Source organism: Lactuca sativa, chromosome 3 (assembly GCF_002870075.4).
Source record: "Lactuca sativa cultivar Salinas chromosome 3, Lsat_Salinas_v11, whole genome shotgun sequence".
In the NCBI taxonomy this organism is placed as follows: domain Eukaryota; kingdom Viridiplantae; phylum Streptophyta; class Magnoliopsida; order Asterales; family Asteraceae; genus Lactuca; species Lactuca sativa.
This window is the reverse complement of record NC_056625.2, coordinates 76,657,563-76,681,837: the sequence shown is the minus strand read 5'-3', so window position 1 is coordinate 76,681,837 and position 24,275 is coordinate 76,657,563. Positions and strand designations below refer to the sequence as shown.

General features: G+C 33.5%; 1 protein-coding gene across 2 annotated transcripts; it reads right to left on the bottom strand.

The window, feature by feature from the left end:
• Positions 1 to 1,091: 1,091 nt before the first annotated feature.
• LOC111912581 (quinolinate phosphoribosyltransferase [decarboxylating] 1b) lies at positions 1,092 to 3,897 on the bottom strand. Of its 2 annotated transcripts, none has more exons than XM_023908321.3 (11): positions 3,634 to 3,897; positions 3,267 to 3,402; positions 3,012 to 3,172; positions 2,568 to 2,701; positions 2,411 to 2,474; positions 2,237 to 2,319; positions 2,054 to 2,137; positions 1,818 to 1,970; positions 1,562 to 1,738; positions 1,412 to 1,479; positions 1,092 to 1,321 (listed from the first exon to the last, which is right to left on the bottom strand). In XM_023908321.3, exons 1-11 carry the CDS (start codon positions 3,887 to 3,889, stop codon positions 1,225 to 1,227), a joined length of 1,413 nt encoding a protein of 470 aa, XP_023764089.1. In that variant the 5' UTR covers positions 3,890 to 3,897; the 3' UTR covers positions 1,092 to 1,224. The 2 variants fall into 2 exon arrangements, with proteins under 2 accessions (XP_023764089.1, XP_023764090.1); XM_023908322.3 differs by having other exon boundaries at positions 3,267 to 3,357.
• Between the last annotated feature and the right edge of the window lie 20,378 nt (positions 3,898 to 24,275).

The window sequence follows — 24,275 nt, the reverse complement described above, 5'->3', positions numbered from 1 at the left end:
TACCACACAAGTGTGGTTTCGTGCCACACCAAGGGAGTGGTGATTCCTAATTAATTTATGACTTATATTAATCAAATAATATCATTATTCCTTTAACATATTATTCTTATAATACATTAACAATAATAATATCTCTACTCTATATAAATCATCGCACATTTTTTTTTATTTTTTTTTGTTTTTTAGCTATTTTAATTAAAACTTCTTTTTTAATAAAAAACATAAATTTTCATTACTTGAAATTTAAAAATAACATTACATTGAAAATTCAAAAAACATTATATTGGTGATTTTTATTTAAAAGATTTGAGAGAGAAGAGGTTATATTGTGGTTTAAAATTTTTTGAAGTGTATATGTATATATAAGAATTGCAAAAAGAAAAAAAATAAAAAATAAAAAATAACGACGCAAAAGCATTCAACGGTCAAATATCAAACCTACCAATCACGTGACGCGGTACTCTCCAGCCACAATGCGATGCAAACCGCACCAGACCGCTGTCTGGGGACAGTGTGCGCGATCCAGGTGGCACAAACCGCAGTCCCAGACCGCGGCCACACCCTCCAGCTTAATCTTAATCCACTGGAAATTGTGTATTGCACGAAATGGCTAGCACTTCATATTTTATGATCATCAACATCAATGACATTTCTATATACGGAGGTTATAAAAAGAGTCTTTTTGTCCACATCTAATGATTTAAAAATCATTAAAGGTTATTTCTTTTTTGTAATAAAAGATATATACATGTCACTTGTTTGAATTAAAAATAACCCCTAGTATGTATGTATATTTTTTGTAGTGAAATTTTTATTTGTTTTTAAAAAATGGGTATCTTTATATTCACCCGACCTAACCCAAAACCCAAATACCCGAAATCCGATTACCCGAAATTCAATTTGGTTTGGATATCGGTTGTAGTTTCACTTGATATTTACCCGAAAAACCCGACGGATATACAACATAGTTAATGTGACAGATAAGATTATATTTTTTTTAGTGTTTAAAATCATGTCCATACCCAATAGTCTAAGGGGTTCTTACTTTTATTTAGCTAGTATATAGCCAATAAATAAGTACACACAAAAAAAAACTCAAACATGTTTCATGTTTCAGATTATTAACATCTCCAAAATCAAACAATCCAACAAAAATCCACATAAAATCATTATTATACTCAAAATCAATTTTTTTTTTTTTTTGTATCATATAATGATACACAACTAAGCTCTTTTTGTGCGTCTTCCAACTTCAAGTGCCAACTCTGTATCGATTTTCAGAGATATATCAAGTGCTTTCACCGAGTGTGTCAACGCTCCACTGCATTCATTACATAAAAAAAAAATAGAAATCAATTTTCTTTTCTCGTGAAAAAAATAATTTATAAAATTTTAATAATTCCATGATTACCTTGATATATATGTCACCCCCGTTTCCCCAATCTTGTGTACAGTTTCCAACGTAACATTTCCAGAAGCCTGTTTTTACACACCAAAATATTTAATAAAACTCTCCATCTTTTACATTTTTTTTTTTTTTTTTAAATTTAAACATTTTTACCTCAGTTTCAAACCTCCCATTAATTATTCCCACAGCTTCTTTAAGCATTGACACGTCAACATCCCCATCACCTTGAGGAACAACCATATTATCCAACATTATTCTACTCAAAAATGTTTTATTCTCATCAGCATAACGTAACACCTCATGTATTTCCTCAAATGTCCTTGTCTCCACCTTTTCAATAAAAAAAAATGGTTTTGATATTAAAAGGGAAAGAAACAAACAAACTCATTGAAATTGAAATTGAAATTACCTCAACGCCCATTTGAAGATTGTTGTTGGTCAAATAAAGGTCAACGGATTTAAGGGCATTTGAGACACTTCCAGATATGGAGATATGATTGTCTTTTATCATCACCATATCAAATAAACCCATTCTGTGATTCTTCCCTCCACCTATCAATACCTGTTGATGTGTTAGTAAAAAAATCATATATAAAATTAGGGTTTATGTGAATAGGATCAAAGGGTAAAAAAGTAAAACTACACCGCCCACTTATCCACCAAACGCAATGCTGGTGCAGTTTTTCTTGTTTCCAATATGCACGCAGGGTTTGCAGCTTCTGCCATTGCCTATAACAAATAAATAAAAAATTAATATTTTTTTAATGGTTATAGATTATTATATTATTATTATTATTTTTTATAAAGTTATGGACATGTTATTGTTACCTTTGTGAGTGTGGCTATGCCACTCATTCTTTGCATAAAATTTAGCACAACTCTTTCGGCTAACACAATACTGTATGCCCTTCCTAAATATGATTAAAAATTAAATATCACGATATCACAATGTATGATATAAATTGTTTTGATTATTTTTTGAATATTTTGTTTATTGTTTACCATAAACTTTGCCGAATTTCAGTCCTTTAAAAACACTATCTCCATCTTTTTTATACCATTCCACCTGAAATTAATAACATTCGGTAAATGTAATACAAGTTTTTTATATATTGGTGAAGATATTTATTTTGTGAAATGTGAATGAAGTAGAAACTACCTTTAATGTGGGATCCACTTCGTTAAATATCATTTCAGCAAGTGAAATTCCTGCAATAATTCCATCATCTTTGGCTAGAAAATAAGCTTCAACTTCCATCTCAGTTGGAATAGTGGCCAAACAAGTTACATCCCCTGCATTCATGATTTCAATATACAAAGTCAACAAAAATTTGACATTTAATCTTTACCCATTTTTGATAATAAACAACTTTCGATGTACATATCTTTCAAATTAACAATATGACTACAAAGTCGACAAAAATTGGACCTTTATCAACACTTCTCCACACAAGTAACAAAGTCAAATGTTACATTTAATCTAGGCCTAATCAAGCAATGTTTGCTTTCCCCTATTATTGACATTAACTACATCTTTAATGTGAATAGTTTTTAAATAATTGGATTGTGACAAAATGAGTAAAAATGTCAACAGATATTGGACCTTTATCTCCTGCATCTTCAGAAAGTGCTAGCTTGATGACGCCTTTCAAATCATAAGTAGGGTGCACAGGAGGCTTCACCATAGCAGACTGAATCGATCTTCCATGGTTAATGGTTGTAGTTGCTGCCATTTTAACAACCAGTCTGCTTCTAGAGCGAGAACTACATCAACAATAAAGCTACTTTCACATACATACAGAAGAATAGCATATTCGAATGAAAAAAAAGTTATAGCATTGAAGAATAGCAATCGAACCTTGAAGAAGCTGTAAGTAAACTAGCAGGGGATACTAATTGAGAAAGTTGAATTCCAAACATTACTGAACTTATGATCTCTCCTTCTTTCCCTGCATGCAATGGAGTAAAACGCTGATTGATTGATTTCGCTGTGTCTTTCAAAAGCAACAAACACAATAAAGCACATAATTCAGAATAAAATTGAGCTTCGACTTTAATAGTCAAATTGGGAGAATCAAATTGTATAGGGTTTTTGGGTAAGCAATACAGAACTTATCCCAAATCCCAAATCACCAAATCAAGACTTCTTTACAGCTGAAACACATATCAAGAATAGATTCTTTGATGATGGGTGTCGCCGGCGGAGAGAAGAGAGCCGCTCGTACCTGTGGAGTAGTCGCCGGCGGAGACGTGATTGTCGCCGGTGGAGGAAAGGCCGGCGAGGGTGTTTTCTCGTGAAGTCGTGAGAGTGTGGTGTTGAAAGAAAGTGAGGCGTGAAAATGAGTTTACGCTGCAAGTGTAAGTAATGGAAAAGGTTCTTAGGCCTTTTTTTATTCTCTTCAAAAACAGACGTCTTTTTTGAAACACATTAGTGGTAAAAAAAAGATATTCTACAGAAGAAAACAAACAAAGAAACACCATCTATATGTTCGTATATTACAACCCTAAACTTATTTCATTTGTTTACTTCAAGTAGTGTTTGTAATTTTTTTTTTAGGGATAATGTATTACAACCCTAAACTTATTTCATTTGTTTACTTCAAGTAGTGTTTGTTACTTTTTTTTTTTTTAGGGATAATGAATTAAAAGGGTAATATATTTTTTTTTATTTGTACACTTTTTTGTTAGTGAGTTTGTTTTTTTTTTTTTTTTCTCGTTTATATCTACCTCTTCAACTTGTTTAACTGTATATATTTAGTCCATATGACCGGCTACTTCAGATAAGCTAGAAAAAATGACTTAAAAAGATAATATATTTTTCATTTTTTACACATTTAGTCCTTAATGTTTTTTTTGTACATTTACACCTTAATATTTTTTGTTGCAAAATAAGTCCTTGTTGTTTTTGTACATATTCAATACTTATGACCGGTTTTTTTAGGTTTTTCTCACGACATATTATACGTGACAATCATTAATAAGATGTTTGGAGTTGTTCATGTTTATGGCAACCACGACATCGATTGTTTAGTTACTTAGTTCTTGTGGTTTGGTTCAGGTCTTGTGTTCTGAACGTCATAACTTCTTCAAACAATCATGTATTTAACGATCTTTATATTCACATGTTCGTATTTGAGTCTACTACAATTTTCGTTTAGATTATTTCTGTTAAAAAACAATATATTTTTAATTACGATTTTATAAGAAAAAATGTTCATACATACATTCATAAAGAACGCTTGGATATAAAGACCGTAAGTAAAATGTATTATTTTTTAACGAAAGTAATCTAAATGAAAGTTATAGTAGACTCAAATACGAACCCGTGGATATAAAGATCGTTAAAATCTATGATTGTTTGAAGAAGTTTTGACATTCGGAACACAAGACTTAAGCCAAACCACAAGAACTAATCATCCAAGCAGTCGAGGCAGCGGTGGCCATAAGCATGAACATCCTCAGATACCTTATTAATGATTGTCTCATGTAAGATGTTGTGAGAAAAACCTAAAAAAACTGGTCATAAGTAATGAATGATACAAAAACAACAATAACTTATATTGCAACAAAAAAAATACTAAGGACAAAATATGCCAAAAAATGTTAAGGACTAAATGTGTACAAAATAAGAAATATATTACCCTTTTAAGCCATATTTTTCGGTTTACTTGAAGTAGTCGGTCATAAGGAGTAAATGTGTACAGTTAAATAAGTTGAAGGGGTAAATATGAACGAAAAAAAACTCAATTACTAAATGTACACACATTGAGATATATATTATCCTTTTAAGTCAATATCCATTTCTTTTATTTGAAAAGGCAAATTTCAAAAAGTTATCAATATTTTCAGCCTTTTATTGTAGGAGTGTTGTTTTTTACCACAACACTCTTAAAATTGTGACCGTTTGACTACTAAAATTCTAATCGTGTTAATTGAATCTTTTAAACTTTCAATTTATCATCATTTAGCCATTAGGACATGATATATCAGGCTTTAGATTGTTACCTACGTGCCACAAAGGTAATTTTTGACCACCTTCATACATATGAAGATGGTAAGACATCTACATAGAATTTAGACAAAACTGCAAAAATGATCTCTATGGTATGCATTATTTTTGGGGTTTTAGTCCAAACCATAACTTTTTTGGGTCCTTTTTAGACTAGTTTTTATATGAAAATAGTCTCTTCGAAAATTGAAATGACTATAATACCCTTGGGGTATTTATTTTCCATTTTTCTTTCATATTTTTTTTAATTTAATATTTATTTATTTATTTTAACAATTAAAATATAATAGAGGACCATCTTTTTCTATCTCTCTCTCTTTCTCTCTTTCTTTCTCTCCCCAACATTATTGCTCTTTCATCCACAGTCCGACATGACCACCCACCACCGCCCTTGAAACCAACTCCGACAACCGGCATACAACACCACCAATAACCACCGATGCTAAATCTAACGACACTAAAACATAATGAAACCTTAAACCATAAATTAAAACCAAACCAAACCATTTTTCTAAGAAATTGCATCAATTCTAAATAAAAGACTTGATTTTAGTCTTCGATTTCAACGTGTATCAAACCAATCAAACCAGGAAAAAAAACCAAAACCTTGTTTATAAGAAACTGCATCAATGTCATCAGCTTAGCTTCGATTACAGGTCCAAAATCACAAATTGGCTTCAATTTATATTCACATATTTTCCCCTAAAATCCCCCAAATTTACCAAATTAAGATTACAATTTCACAGTTCATAAACCAATCTGGAAAAGGTAATTGACGTAAGTATTGAATAAATGAATGAATGATAAATGATTGAAGATACGCTCCCTATTGATGAAATAAAAGTCATAATAAAGTAATCTAGGTCTAATTCCTCGCCGCCGGTAACCTGCATCAATGTCGAAAGTCGTTACCGGAGTTTTGAGAATATCGGAGTTGTTGAGACCAAGATTAGTAATGGCGATGACGCTTTCCTGAGAGAGAGAGAGAGAAAGGGGGGACGAGAGGTGCGTGATCTGGGGTTTTTGAAACCAAGAAATCAAAACCTAAGAGGAAATCGACCAACCTTCTTCGTTGGGGTTGGGTGGGTTAAAGGGTTTCAGATCGTCAATGAGATGATGACACATGTTCTCAATCTTCATTACCTTCATCAGCTTCGCCGGAGACTGTGGGTTTGGTTGTCTTCTTCGGTGGAAGCAGGGAGGAAGTCTGATTTGGAACGTCTTCAACCCAAGAAGTGTGGGTGTTTTGCTGCGATGAGTGTATGTATGTGGTTTTATTTTTTTGGATCATACTTCATTCCCGAGAGAGAGAGAGAGAGAGAGAGAGAGAGAGAGAGAGAGAGAGAGGGAGAGAGAGAGAGAGAGAGAGAGAGAGAGAGAGAGAGAGAGAGAGAGGAGAGAGAGAGAGAGAGGAGAGAGAGAGAGAGAGAGGAGAGAGAGAGAGAGAGAGAGAGAGAGAGAGATCCCCTTCTTGATTTGATTTAATATTTATATTTAAATAAAAAAAATAATTAAGTAAATGAAAAAAAACCAATTAAAAGGGCAAAGTCGTCTTTTCAAGTTTATCGGGGACCAGTTTTACAATGAAACTAGCCCAAAAAAAACCACAAATCCAAAAAACCCGTAGTTTGGACCAAAACCTCCAAAAAAAATACAAACCACAAAAACCATTTTTGCAATTTTGTCAAGAATTTAAAAACAAAAATATTTAAAATAAGTTTAATCTTTAGAGGACCGAAATTTATATATATATATATATATATATATATATATATATATATATATATATATATATATATATATATCTTACTATATTATTATACAAACCTTATTATTTCTAAAAATAGATTAAGAAGTCCAAAATATTAAACGTAATGTACAATACCTTATGCATTATATTTCTTATCGGTATCCTCGTTCATTCTTTCCCAATCTTATTTGAACTGGCCTTTAATTTTCATTTGAATATGAATTCCCACTTAAAACTCGGTCAAACATATGGGGATTACTAAAGCTATAAGTACAAGTTTCAAATGCATGATTAACTTGTGTTTCAAACTCGGTCAATAAAAAAATCGGGTGTAACACAGAATCTCCCTTGATGCTTGAGACCAAGTCATCAACTGAAACCCAAATCCCCCGATATCGATCACCTTTCCCTTTATCTCGGTTGGTTTTATTTTGATAAACAAGATTTTGATCTTGAATCTATCCAACTCTTCTTCTTTCTTGAATTTCTCCTTTCGTTTTTTCAAGCAAAACAAATCTTAGAGTATATTATCACACTTAACTATTCAATATTTATGCTATATTTGAAGATATCGGTGATAGAAAGCACCTAGGAAGACTGAGAAATGTAGGACGAGACTAGGCCAAGAGAAATCGAGAGGAGATGTAAACTTTAAGTGGTGAGTCCATGGATTTATTTATCCCTTCTTAATCTTGGGTTTTTATTTGTTTTTATTGTGTGTTGTTGCATTTCTAATTGTTTTAATTTTCATCTCTATGATCATTTTACGTAGATTTTGTGTTTTTTTTATTCAACTGCCCTTTAGTATGATGATTGAATGATTCAGAAAAGATTCACAATGCCAACATCCCTTTATCTTAATTTTTCCATGTAAAAGTGAGTCTCTCTGATCCAAATCGACCTACCGCTGTCATCCCTCACCCTCTCTCTTTCCCTCTCTCGATTTTTTTCCCTTCATCTTATGTATTATTTTCTGTTATTTCAGTATTTTTTACAGGTTTTGAATGTTTGTTTATGATGTTGAATTGAAGAATAACCCAACATCCAACAAAAATAATGATTTTTTTGTTTGTTACCGCTTCATGTGATATAAAATTATTTTTTACAGGTTTTGAATGTTTGTTTATGATGTTGAATTGAAGAATAACCATAACCCAACATCCAACAAGAATAATGATTTTTTTTGTTTATTTACGCTTCATGTGATATAAAATTTAGCAGCAACCATGATTTTCGTTTTTTTCCTTATCTTAAAGGTATAGACAACCCCAAGTCACTGGAAGAGGAGGGGAAGGAGGCATAGAAGCAACGGGAGAGTTTTAGTGCTTTATTTAGGTTTATTAATCAGTATCTATGATTTCTTCACTTACTCCAAATTCTTCATCCCATCTTTAATTTCTTTATCTACAGGTTTGTTCCCTGTTTACAAGTCCGAAATCAGGGTAGATGTATCCGAGATTTTCAAAAATTGAGCAGACACATCCGAGATTTTTGAATTATTCCAAGTAGGTTTTGTATCAAATTAAAGTTATTCTGTAAACATTTGATAATTTTGCTATTTTTAACTATTTTGTTGTTTGATTTTTGAATCCCAGTTATGTTGGATTGCAGGGTTAGAAGCCCTAAAAATTCGCTCCCTCTTCTTCATTTTCAATTACCGGTAAGTATAACCTCATTTTTTAGGTTTTATTTAGATTTTTAAGCGACAATCCTTCGTTATGTTCTTCTTTATTAAAAAAATGTTTTGATTTTCAAGGGTTTATTTGCATAGAGAATTAGAATAGGAATATTCTTAACATATATATTAATGTTTGCTGATTGTCATAAACTCATAATGAAACCTTAGAGGCTCAACTTTTAATTTGGTATAAATATATTTTGTTCAGGTCGGAATGATGACTGCGGAAGAAAAAGATCTACAAATCCAAGTATATATTGATGTTTGTTGATTGTAATTAAGAATTTTTAGAGGCTGAACTTTTAATTTCATAAAAGCATTTAAAATTGCCCATTTTAGCATAATCATTGAGATAACATGCATAATATTTCGTTGGTACATTACTTTGACGTTAGGCCTTATGGTATACTCATAACGAGCATGTTCGTGGTCTATGTGGCCATGGACAAAAAATGTGAACACCATCCCATACTCTTAGTGGTGGCTAGTGGTGGAAAAATTCGTGGTCAAATGTGGTGGGGAGAACGGACAACAACATCTAATCAATTTTTTTTTCTCTCTCCATGTCTTTCTATCTATCTCTACATTTTAATTAATTAAAAAATATATATTTTTTAATTTAAAAATAAAAAAATAAGAAACATATAGTGGTGGGTATCCCATAGGTTTAGTGGTTGAATGTGGTGATGAGGTGACACCCACCATTATAGTGGTTAGTGGTGGATATAACAGATGACCTTATAAATTACTTTGAATTAAATGGAAAAGTGAATTACATCCCATTAAATTGAAAAGTAGGAACATTTTTTTGTCATTTTTTTTGTTTATTTGCAATGTTTTTGACGTGATTATAAGTTCACAATTGCATTATTTCTATTTCATTCAATATTTATTTGGTTAATTATGTTTATAGGTAAAAGTTTAATTTTAAATACAATAAAACTAGAAATTAAGTTGTTGCTTACATTAATCCTTTAAGAAGAGATGTTGACACCTTCTTGAAAAGGAATGAGGAACCTTGCCTAATCTACTCATACATAGATATGTGTTTGTGCCTGATATCTTAAACACATATTTTGCTAACTATTTCAACTAAAGATGAAAGCCTGAATTACACTACGGGGAGGATGACTTCCCAGTATCTGGTTCAGAAAGATCTCTAAAAGAGGTTGAACTTGATTTTTAGATCAACTTGATAGACTTCTCTAATGTCAAATGCAAGAGCTACAAATTTTATTTTTATTCAGTAAATTGAAGGGGATCTGTTTTAGATAACTTTCCAAAGAATTACAATTTGCTAATAATGTTGGGATTCCTTATTTGTTTATGTTGCTACTGAGAGAAAGCAAATGGTTGAAGCTTTACTTTATAGGGAAAATGTTAAGAAATACAAGTTAAATGCAAGAATGTATTAAATTTCTTTCTATAAGTTTTAGTTTAACCCTTTAGACATATGACAAGTTAAATGGAAAAATGACAAGAAATGTGCTTTGTTTGGCGTTGTGTGGTGTGGTTATTTTTATTGTGTTGTTGTATTTGTGTTAAGTGGTTGTCACTATGTATGTAAGTTACTAAGTGTGTTATTCATGCCCATATAAAGATGTAGATATTTGTTACTTAGAATCATAAGTGTAAGAAGTTTGATGTTGGTTTTATAGGCCATGGTAACCAACTTTCCCATTATAATATCGTCCTAAATGACCATGTTTGCCCATAATATAAAAAGTGGGCTATATTGATGGATTTGAACGGGATTCACATAACACCATATAGATATTAAAAGTATTGCCAATACTTCCCTTCAGCTCCTTTTTCCCTTGATGGAAAAGCCTGTAAATTTTAGGTATTTACATTTGTTTTTTTAATTATTTGAACAAAAAGTGGTTGTTGACTCCCTGGTTTATCATGGAAGGTGGAAGGGTTCAAATGCTGGAATATAAAAAGAATTAAAGCCAATTCTTTGTTTGGTTTTAAATTGCAGGCAGTTGGGAGGCGAGAAGAGTTTTCTTATTTCTTAGCACTAGCGGTAACGATAAACCACCGACCACCAAATGAGAAAAAAAAAGGAGAAAAGAGCTATTTTTTGGATAGTCGAAAATACTTATCGATGCGAGTTTCTGGTTGCTAGATCTATGGTCAAGGAAATAAAAGGGTCATTTTGGTAAATTAAGTACAATCTTTGTTTCTTTTTTAAGTTTCCAATTTAAACAGATGGGATTTACAATAAGATTTCCATGTTTCTTTAATTAAATTTGAATGTGTAGTTATTTTGGCAAATAAACTTGTAATCACTATGTATTGGTCAAACAAACTCTAGGTAATTATGTGCATTTTCTTTGCTATATCGTTATTCATTGAGAGACTTAAAAAAAGTAGTTATCTCATTTTTCTTTTGATTCTCTATAGTCTTAAAGTCTCAATAGAAATGTGTGGTGTGTTGTAACACCGTAAAATTTAAAATGATTTTTCACTTAATTTTTAATAAAACATTTCATTATAAAATCATCCAAAAGTCAGGTATCCAATGCTTCCACAAAATACATAACATAATTCATAACCCAAGATCTCAAAAACATGACATCTGCAAGTGTGTACTAATCAAGCTGGCGCCTTCCCGCGATCCTCGCTAGTACCTGAAACACATAACACATAACACTGTAAGCACGAATGCTTAGTGAGTTCCCCAAAATACCATGTACCGCACATACGCCTTTCCAGGCCATAGGATCTTCCGATCCAAGTGTCTCAAGGGATTTCCATCCCAGACTCTGTTGACCTTCCGGTCCATATCATCATACTCATATCACAACATATCACATTTAGCATACATCACATATACATGATACACATAAGACCTTCTGGTCACACATAACTACCCTGTCGGGTAAGGCATAGTGAGAAGACTCACCTCGCTGATGTCGGATAATCACTCGTGCCCGATCTCCCGACCTATCGTCCTCCTATATCATAAGTACAACTCTCATTAATACTTTCCTGACTTTGTTTGACTGACACTATCAAGTCAACACTAGTCAACCATGGTCAACGATCAACCTTTGACCTGACTCGTCGAGTATCCTCGGGCAACTCGGCGAGTTCACCCGTGTCCACCCGTACCCCTCTAGTCCTGCTTAACACGTCGAGTCTTTCCCCTGCTCGACGAGTGACATCTGGCTTGAATCGCGGGGCCACCCCGACTCAACTTGTCGAGTCCAATTATGAACTCGGCGAGTTCCATCGTGTACTTACGACCTCTAGATCCCTTCTGACTCACCGAGTCATTCCCCAACCCAGTGAGTCACCAACTGTGTGATTTACAGGGAAACCTTAACCTACTCGTTGAGTCTGTTCTTGGACTCGGCGAGTCCATGTCATGCACAAACCCAAATGACCTCCTGAGGTCAGATCTGTTCCATTAGTCCATAGATTCGACCTTCCCAAGCATGATAATCACGTAAAGTTTATATCTAAATGCACATGCATCATCTACTTGATCCTATATGATGTTTTAGCCCCAAATATCATAACCCAAGGTCAATACCCCCATTGTTCTTCATAAAGCTTGATGAGTAATGCTCTCTGGACCTCTGTGGATCTAGATCTAAAGCCTCATCACAATAAGGGACTAATTGGACATCAAATCTAACCAATAAAAGGGTCCAAGAAACCCTAAATCCAAATGATCATCATAACAGCAGAAGGGAAGCCGAATTACTACCTCAAATATGATGCTCTGAGCTCTAAATCCACAGAATGGTAACCTCCTTTGCTTTCTCTTGGCTAGAACCTCCTTCTTCTTGCTAAACAACACCTCAAAGGTCAACAACGGCTCCCTCTCTCTCTCTCTCTCTCTCTCTCTCAAAACGCTCAAGCACTCTAGGGTTTCTCTCAAGGGGCTGATAGCCGCAAATGACGACCCTAAGGGACTTTAAATAGGCCCCAAACCCGAAAGATTAGGGTTTCATTAAACAGTGCGGACTCGTCGAGTCCACCCATGAACTCACCGAGTCCGGTCATGATCCGGATAAGAATTCGCGACCCTACTCGGCGAGTCTAAGCACCAACTCGCCGAGTCCCTCCACAAACTCCAAAATAAATTAATAAAATAATATACCTGGGGATCTGGATGTTATAGTGTCCTCACCAAGTGATAAATATACTAATTTTGATATTTCATTCCTGATTGATTTAACTTTAATTAAAGTAGATGCATAGGATGTAATCCATCTATTTTATTATTTTTTCAAATAATTATTTTGGAAAACAATTTAAACCCCATTTTAACATAAATGCACATATACACTCCTAAATTAAGAAAGAAAATGAGGATATCAAATACATATATTTTATCATTCTATGATTCTATAAGTACACACAAATGCATTAAACAATACATTATCCGTTGAAAAGAAACTGACTCAATAGAATTAAAACTAATGTTTAGTGATATGTGCTAATACATTGTGTCTTAAATTTAATATGACATGTTTCTGAAATAAACTAATCGTTGAGTTGAAATTAATCATTATCTGCCGAAAAGAAACTAATTACCAAAAGAAACCATTCGTCGCCCGTCGTTTAGCGCGGGCAAACGGCTAGTATATATATATATATATATATATATATATATATATATATATATATATATATATATATATATATATATATATATATATATATATATATATATATATATAATGACGGGTTTGGAGGTGGTTTGATGCCATATATAACCTTCTTGATTGTCTTTACAATGTCCATTCCTTCAACAATCTATGTGAATACGACATGTTTGCCATCCAGACCCTACTATCCTCCCCACAAGCTTGTTTTATAAATTGCAAAGTTGTTTATCTTTACTGTTTTCCGGATTTTATTTGTATTTACCGACATGTTTATTTAAACTATAAGTTTCGTTTTCTTTAGTATGGATCAACATTAAGGATAGTTTTGCACTACTTATATTTAGCATGCTTAGTTTTCACTCGATATTCATTCTTTAGCCAAACCTCGTCAAATATGTTCCAAAAATTAGCTTTCGGTGATGCCTGCTTTTTCTTTGGCTTTGGCAATGACATTTTATTTTCTTTTCCTTAGTGTTAACAAATGTTAGCAGTATATATGTATCTTGGATTGTATTTTTATATAGTAGTATTTTATTATGTGGCCCATGTATAGTTGGTCAAAAAAAATGGCATTTGGTCTAGTGGTAAGGAGTAAATCTCTCATATGAGAGGTTATAGGTTTAAGTCTTTTATGAGACATAGGTGGTATTTAAGAGTATGTTAGCTAGTTTTTCGTTTCAAAAAAATGTATAATTAGTCCACATTCATAACCCTTATTATATTTGTGATATATATTTTGCGGAATACTATTATTTAGTTGATGGGAAATCATGTGTTAACAATTTGGACCAAACCGGTTTTTCAGCACATAGGACGACTCTCGGTTCTTAGATTTTGGGTTCCTGGTTCTAATTCCACTGAAAAATTGGATCAGACCGAGTTTAGGGAAGGCCAAGGGTCACATTTATGGATTATGTTGTATGTCACACTTTAGAAAAAATCAACCTCAACCTCTATCATTCTTAAGTATATCCAAAAGAACGCACAAAAAATTGCTTCTATCCTACTCAATACATCTTACTGTCCATCAAATATCTCACCATCAGGCCCAAAATAATATCGTTTTATTTTACTGTCGATCATATCTCACGATCACACACAAGAAAATAACTTTCAATTCATAACCTTATTTTATCCATTATTTTCCAAAACCCCTACCAAAATAATGGTTATAGGAAGTTGGGTTCCCTCTTCATCCATGGAAAAAAAAAACTCAAAATCAAGTAAGTCCAAAATTTTGTATGCTTTTTATATTGTAATGGTAATTCTTCAGTGTAACTAATCTTGTAATCTTCATTTCGTTATTATTTTGGAACGGCGGATTTTTATTTAGAAAGTAACAAGGAGCTAGAAAAAGACTCATTATAACAAAATAGAAGCTAAAGGAGAGTTGTGTAACCAAGAACTCTAACATAGCTTAGCTTTATTACACCTATTGTAAATAAATAAATAAACAAACTCAATATCTATCCCATCATCAAAAATGAAGGATTTCCTAGGTAAAACCATTCCAAAAATAATGGAATTATTCCAAAGACACTAAAATATAGTCAGGACCACAGCATCAAAAGATTTCTCTTGTCCTCCCCACAAAGTGATTATATGAAACGAAGAAGCTAGAGATTGTACATAATGATATATCATTGTTATTAATGTTATAAAATTGTAATCAAGATTCTTGAATGACATTGATGTTGTAATTTTGATTCTAAAATCTCATTGATTGATGATATATTTATTGAATGATGTCATTATTGTTGATTGGTGATGAATGGTACCATACCAAAGGGCTTCTAGCCCAACGGTATCTGGTGTTGCCCTCCATCATTGAGGTTGAGGGTTTAAGTCCCGTCGTGGACATATAGGTGGATTTAAGGAGTAGTTTGGGAGTATGTTAGATTTGCCGTTTCAAAAAAAAAGATGAATAATACCATCATTATTAGATGTTGATATATTTTTTTGCAATCTTGAAATCTTGATGTTATTCTTGTTTAATGATGTTGAAATCATGATGTAGTTTATGTAATATGATATAAGTAATGTTTTTGTATTGTAGGATGATGATATATTTATTGAATCCATCACAACCATATTATTATTGATGATGATGATTCCAATTAGGAGTTAGTTGTATATATGTATTGCTTGTGTGACCCATGTATAGTTAGCCCACATTTATAGCCTTTATCATATTTGTAATATATATTTTGTGGAATGTTATTATTCAGTTGATGGGAAATCATTTGTCAACATGGTATCATGCCATTAAACAGCTCTAGTCGTATTTTCTCCCCCTCTCGATCTCTTATTTTCTTTTTTGTTATGTCCTCTCCTTCCAATAGACATTCTTACATCATTTGTCTACTGTTCTTCATCAATTCTTCTCTAAAATGACCTTTCCTCTTGATAAGATGTATGGAATCACCAACATCAAGTCTTATATTCCTTTAATTCTTGATCTAGATAGGTCAAACTATAATGCATGACGCGAGTTTTTCAAGAACCACTATATTGCCTACAAGGTCTTTGGCTATATCGATGACACCAATCATAAACCAACCGATCAAGATTGGTGTACTGCATATTCAATTGTCAAACAATAGCTATTTGGAACTCTCTCTCAACCTCTCATTTAAACCATATGGATACCCGATGAGACAACTGCTCAACTATGGAAAGCCCTTGAAGAACTTTTTCGTGACAACAAGGAGGCCAATGCAATTGAACTCAAGAATCAACTCAGAAACATCGTTATAGATGATTCCACTGTTATGGAATACTACACATGCATCAAAACCATCTCTAATCTTCTAGCCAACATCGATTCCTGTAACGCCCACGTTTATTGTTAGGCATAGTTACGAATCTGTATGTATGTCGTTCGACGATTGAAATCTTCTATGAATAAATAACAGTAAATTATTCAAAATAAAATATTATTTAGGATAAATAATCTAAACAAAAGTCGTAGTAATTAGAAAAATGAACTCGTGAAGATAAAGAATGCCTAAATCCAAATTTGTGAGAAAAAGTTATGATTTTTCGAAGTTTCAGCGTAACAGTATACGACTTAGAAACAACAATTGAAATCAGTCGATTGTTAGGAAAAACAATCTAAATGAGAGTTGAAGATCTCGTCAATACCTATCTGTCGGTATAAAGATAGTCGAGAACGGATATCGTATGAAAAAGTTATGATTTTAATACGAAATTTAACAGTCTAAGCCTGTTAAAAATACAATTTTAAAAATAAATTGAGAATTATCAGATTGAGTCTAAACGAAAGTTGTACTACTTGTAGATAGCTACATGTGGATATAAAGAAAATTGAAAATGGGGCTCGTATGAAGAAGATATAAAGTTTAAAAAAAATAAAGTTTTTTTGCGTTGCCCGACAAGAGGCGCGGCGTGCCTCTAACATACCACCAGATTTCCGCCACGTGTCACCAACCAGAGCAAGCCACGTCACCCTTCTTCGACCATGGGCGCGGCGTGCATCGATAAAAGGTGCGACACACCTTCTTCCCCAGCTTATATAAAGATGTGTTTGGCAGCTCATTTCTCACAAACTTTCATCTAAAACTCTCTGGAACCTCTTCCACCCTTTAGCCCCTTTACTCCCTAATTATTGACCACTTTAGCGAGGCCCTACGACATCAATGAGCCAGGGAAAAAGAAGTTCCTCGGTTAGAGTTATGTACGCACAATGACCAGCTCTCACTAGTAAACTTTGTAACTTAGGCTACATTTATTTTAATTTAAGTGTAACTTATATTTATAGTCATAATCGTTATTATGAACCTATAAATAAGATTTATCAGTAATTCCAAGTCATTATACTGATTGATCTACTTATGTGAGTGATGTCTATGTTGGATTTAGTGAGGTGTTTAAAGTAAGATTCCCAAACAGTATACCCTGTATACCAAATGGACCCTTTTCACCGACATGCTTATATCTGGTTATTCTTTATTTGATAGATCTTGATGTAGACATTGGGATTATTGGGGAATCTATACTATCATTATAGTCACAAGAAATATGAAAATAGACTAAGACTTAGTGTTATATACTTCTAGGTCTTTTGAAATAGTGTTAAGTCAAAACTTTGTCCTAACCTCGAATCACCCACTTTTGTCAAGTGGGTGCGTAGTTACTTTCAAAAACATAATTTAATAAAAGTATTTTTTAAATGCTAATTATATTAATTATACTCTGTGCTACTTGTATAACTATAATAGAACTGCTTATTAGGAACTGTGTTAGAATCGAATTTTCCCTTAGATACAATATGAGTTAGTTATGGACTTATGAAAGGTGCTTAGTTCCAAATAAGCTGAATATTGGATAGGTCTCATTCTGGGGTAGAGTGTGAGATCAGAGTGGAGTGTAGCAGTCCTCCTCTTTTTGGATGACCAAAACTGATGGGTCCAGATCAGACAACTGACAAGTATGTTTAGGTCATCGAACACAGTAGATGACAACATTTGACTGTTCTAGGTGGTCTAGTGAATTATGTTGCTAGTGTAGACTTATAACCCACACACGTAGGTAGAATGGGATACCATGTCTATTAATTACTCTGAATATTGGTTGCCTTTATATGAATTACACCGGCCAAGGACTCCCCTAACTGCGTAATCAAACAGTTGCTCAGACGATTCATTAGGTAAGGAGATTCTTCCAGATGATCGTCGAATTAGGATTTATGAGAATCAATTAGGTAGGGTAGGTGGTCTTAAATCAGATTATATACAACTATAATGTTTGTTTGTAGGAATGTTCTTATGATTTATTGTCAGTAAAATATTATGGGTTTGCAAACCCTATGCATCTCACCAGGTTTCCCAAAACCTGATCCATTCAATTTATATGCATCACAGGTAGAGGAAGTAAGGCTGTTGGAATCTAGTTAGGATGCCGAGTGAATAAGAGATGAACCTGTATTAGTATTCAATGACCTTTTTATTTTACGTTGTTACCCATGTTTGGATATTAATGGTGACATCCATGGTCTTTTAATAAAATGAAATAAGTTATGTTATCTTAAATTGTTTTAATTAAACCGGGATTTTTCGCAACACAACAACTTAAAGCATAAAGAAAATTTTTTAATTGGATATGAAAATAAGGGAATGTCACGGTTCCAAAGTTCCCAAACGCACCTTTTCACCTATGCTCTTAATGGTTTGTCATCAAAGTTTGATCACATCGCTACTACTATTCGCCACAAAACTCTGTTCCATACACTCCTTGAGATGCATTCTATGAATGTTGTAATATATATTTGCTTCACGAGCTTCAATATCCACCTCTTTGTGCTACCCTTGTGTATTGTGATAATGTGTCGTATTCTTGTCCACTAATCCAGTTCAGCATCAACACACAAAACACATAGAGATTAATATGCATTTTATGCGAGACAAAGTCCTTATGAGTTAGATTCGTGTTTTACATTTCCCATCTTCGTCTCAGTATGTTGACATCTTTACCAAAGGTCTCCCTTCGACATATTTAGTCTCAACATCCTCTCTAGACCTCATGTTCTGACTGTGGTGGGATGTTAGCCGTATATATGTATTGTGTATTGTATTTTTATGTTGTAGTATTTTATTGTGTGACCCATGTATAGTTAGCCCACATTCATAGCCCCTATCATATTTGTAATTTATATTTGGTGGAATGGTATTATTTAGTTGATGGGAAATCATTTGTTAACACAAATGTTCAGGCCTAGAGTGGAAAATGTTGTATCATTATCTAAGGCCCAAAGATCCGGGCTAGAAAAATAAGAGATAAAATGACTTTTTAATAGAATATTATTTAGGATAAATAGTCTTAACCAAAGCTATATTATACGTGACAAGGATTCCATACATATAAAGAAGTCTGAAATCTGACTTCATATGAAGAAGTTATGTTTCTTCAAAGTTTCGCGATTAATCTGTGTAAGGTCACACCTTATGTTCTGATGAGTCAAACACATGACACACTGATCTATCAACATCAACATCTACACATTAACAACTCTAGCGTATCAAGTTTACCAGCGTTAGCACGTAGTATAGTTATTATGTGTAATCTTTGTATATTAGTTAATAATAGATAAGTATAGAATAGATCACGGATCCGTTATCTTTATGATGAGATCGGTTCTTAGTATAGATTAGATACAATCCTGTCAATCATAGGATATACATGTATAGATTAGTATATATACAAAATTAGGGCAAACCCTAATGTTGTGGTCGTGGTACTTGTGATTGTGGCTTTGTGTCATTCGTATTTGTGACAAACCCGTCTTCTTGGTGAAGACAAAACCTCTTTTCTTAGCGAAAGGAACAACTTGGATAACTTCTGTATTATTTACTTTCTGTTGATTATTTTGCTTATTTTAGTTTTACGTTTCATATTAATACTTGAAGTGTATCCGATCATCACAAACCTTCAATTGGTATCAGAGTAGGTTTGTGATACACTCAAGTAATCATGTCGACCTCTTTCATTCCTAAGTCATTTTTATGTAACAAGATCGCTCCGTTTGACAAATACAACTTCTTTGATTGGAAATCGAAGTCCATGAAAGTTCTAGAGTTCATGGATTTTGATATGCTCGACGTCATCAACAAAGGTCCTATAGTTGTTATGCATCAATCATCCAATAATGGTGCATCTGGCAGTAAGCTGAAAGGGAAATTTGTTCCCTGTTATAACAAGGAAGAGAAAAGGATGTTGAATCCTGATGTAAAGGCTAGAATTGATATCAGAAACTCACTACCTTTTTCTGTCTATCGTTTAGTCCAAAATTGTTCAACTGCTCAAGAGATGATGATCACTCTATCATCTGCTTTTGAAAAGGAAAAATCTTCATACGATGAAGCTAAGTGTCTCATGGATCAGGTTGTTGAATCTCACACTGACACTTCATATGACATAGTTGAGATCCTTAATGCTGATTCTCCTCATACTGCTAGTGACCTCAAGTTAGAATGGGACAATGCATCAGTGTATCATGTAAAAAATCATGTCAATCTTTCCTCTATTGATAATATCAAAAAAGATGACACGGTCGATCTTACGTTTCAAGTTATTGATCTCAAATAAAGAAAAATCTTCTCTCGGTCTTGAGCTAAAAATTCTTAAAGAAAAACTCCTTTCTATAGAAAAATATCTTTCTGTTTTAAAAAAAGAAAACACTTGTATCATGCTTACCAATAATTTTCTTTACACTAAAAAGCAAAAAGTTGTTGATCATGCTAATCGCACTCAACTTATTTTGAATTTCTAGGCATCCTCTCACTTTAATTTCACAATAATCATTAATGCTTAGATTCCAGATCAGTGCAAGAAAATTCTTGGAGGTGATATAGAAGGTGTTGTTTCTTTAACCAAAGTCGAAACTAAACAAACCTTTTATAAAGCTGACTGCTTAAAAGAAGACTTTAAAAGTAGATTTGTGAGTTCTTACTTTATAAATCAAACATTAATTAATACTCATTGCTCTACTAATTCTAATGACATTACTAAATGTGTTACTAAATTATCTGATCTTGATCCTTCTCTCCAACCTTCTCATCATGAGTATGTTCTTCCCTCCACTAAGACTTTGCTAAAGTCTCCTATATGTAATAGTGAAGTTTATTCTATAAACGAAATTCTTAGCATGTTTCCTCAGTGCTTAGTTAGCAATTCTGAACCTGAAGATCAATCAAAGCCTTTTACTCCTGATAACTCACGAGCTTTCCTAACCCGACCACTTAGTTTCTTTGTATCACGGGTATCGATACGAAGGTAATTGATGTTTGGAAATGATGAGAGATTCGAGGAAATGTAGGCCATTAGATGATGTAAGGCCAGTAATGACTACGTTTTTGCTTGTGTTTCTTGCAATAGCTATGACATCCCAAACTTTTACAAATCAATGAAAAACATTTCTTCATAAATACTTTTACGAGACCAAATTACGTATTTACAAATAAACTCAATTTTAAAATAAACATAAATAAAGAGGTATTTTCTGACCATGAAATTGGGGATGTCACATATTAAGAAATGCGTTTAATAAGAAGATTATGAGAAAATATACCTTACCATAGAGATCCGATAACACACATTGCACTCTTTATCCAACTATAAAGCATATAGTCGTTTAAATCTTTACAAGAACGGGACACCACCCAACTAAATATCATTTATTACAACGACCAACTTTTTTTTTTTCCTGAAATAAGAAATCTAAATCAATATTTTAGATTGTAGATTTTTCAAATAATCTACTGTGACAACCCGAATTTTTCATTTGTTTAATTTCCAAATCCAAACACTCCAAATATTATTCAAAATATTTTAATACATTTTTGGCCGGATTTAAGTCAATTTGGTGTTTTATTTTTTATTTACGTGAAACGATTAAATAAAAATAAGTGTCGTCGTTAGTAAAGTGTACCCGGGCAAAACAACCCAACACCTTAACTAGGTGTTTACGGCCAAACATGGGGTGTTTGGACCGTAAACACCATCTCCCTCAAGAATCATGCATATAGCATGAGTTTACTCCTCTTGCCCTCATTCTTACACTCCCCACTCAAGAACACAAGGCTTTTCTCTCAACTATCATAAATTCATCCTTCCAAATCCGCCAAAATATAAGTTTTCTTCCCTAAATTCGTTCATACAACACTAAATCTAGAGTTTCTACATCATTTTCATCCATGGATTTTGATTTTTACTTAGATCTTCAAGCATCTTCAAATCACCAAGAACACACTAGTGTTTTTGGGTCCTAAAACACCCTTGCAAGCTTCCTTTAAGTAAGTATACCATTCCTATCTAGTTATCTTCTTGTTGTGCTTGCAAATCCATGGAATAATCACCAAAATCCCCCAAGAACAAGGGTTTACGGTTTGGGAATCTCCCAAAACCGTAAACACCCTAAAAACGGGTTTTGATGCCCCAATCTCCTTCCAATGCTTGGCTATTGAACTAAGGACTTGCATGAATGATCTAAGAACCCCAAAACACGAAGTGGATGGAGTAACCATGAGTTTACTGCCGTAAACTCATGGGTTTACGGTAGTAAACTCCCCAAAGGTGGTCCAAGGACCGTAAACTCCAAAAAGGGTGCGTTTCAAGACCTAACCACATCCTAAGCCCTTGTATCGACCCTAGAACCTTTCTTTGTGAAGCATGAAGCTTTGAAACACACAAATATACCATTCCCATGAGTTTACGGCCGTAAACTCATGGGGGAATTGGTCCCTCAACCGTAAACACATATAGGGTGGTTATTTGAGGAGTAAACTCCATAGCGAGGCCATACACTCCTTAGATACAACCCGTAGCACTCCTAGCACTTGAAGCAAAGTGTTTTCATGCATTAGAGTGTCTTTACTTACTTAATTAGTGATTAAATTTCTAATTAGATACAATTATGTATCACTACATGTTACATAGGATCCGCGTGTGTGTTCAAGTCCTCGTTTGACACCTAGCATCCTACCCGGCAATCCCATCCACTCCACTCACTGCAGGTGAGTTCATACCCCTTAATTAACCTTTCAAATGTTTTTAAATTCTTTTCTGGGGGGGGGGGGGGATACAAGTTGAATCCAACAAATTATAGTATCAATCACATGAGATTTGTAACTTGCAATCAAAAAGGATTTCTATACTTTTAACCGCGTTGCCATCAAAACCGCCTTAAATGTTTATCAAACTCATTTTTTCGTGTTAAATTGTTATAAAAACTATTTACAAACTCTTTTTAAACTTATTTTGTTTCCAAACTATATCTACACCAATATATTTATATAAGTAAGACTTGAAGGACTTAGGACTGATAGCTCGCCTTATTTCCTGTTCTTGTTTGATTGTGGTCTTAGGGTATATTGTTATCTGTCCGACTGTCGTTGAATTCTTAGTTATATATTGTATATATTTGTGTTGGATATGAACGTCTTCACTCAGTTCAATACCTTTGTGTATCAAAGACAGGCTACAACATGCTATTTAACTATAATATGTATAGTTAAAGTTTACCGCTCCTTACTACCATTACTATGATACTTACCATAGATAGTACTATTATGAGTCTCTACATGTTAAGTACTATATAAGAAGAATACTATATACTATACAAGAGAACACTAAATACATGATACCGAGAAGTACACTATACACTAATACAAGAGAATATACTAAAACAGAATGTGACACACTATTCCTCTATATGGCACTTCACTGCGCCTTCGCCGTGTAATCATAGTCTCTTGGAGGGAGACCGGGCACCACGTGTATAGATCTATACAGGACAAACACTCCCACATCTCGACTGCTAGCTACAGTCCGAGCCGACTAGGCCCAGGGATGACAAAATGTTACCACACTACGTGTGACCTGGAGGGTCATTAGACATTCGATCGCCTATCCGCATGGTTACATATGAGTTCACATTCGGATCCCTAAATTAACAAATTAAGAAATAAAGGTAAAACAGACTCCCTGAGGTGTATTATATACTTATCACTACCTAGAGTCTGCAGTTTATTTTTCCATTCAGCCGGCAGTAACACTGCTGGAATAAAACATTATCTTCCCATTTACTTTACATGAATGAAGTCTAAAACTATATTTTTATAACTGAGAGTCTCATTGGGAAAACTTTTACACACTCAAAGGATCAAACCTACAAATAACCAAGTCTTGGCAAAAGACTACTTTTACTGGAAAATATAGGATTTTCTATAGATTCATACTATTTTCAAACTTGATAATAACTTTTATATTACACGATTGAAAACACTTTT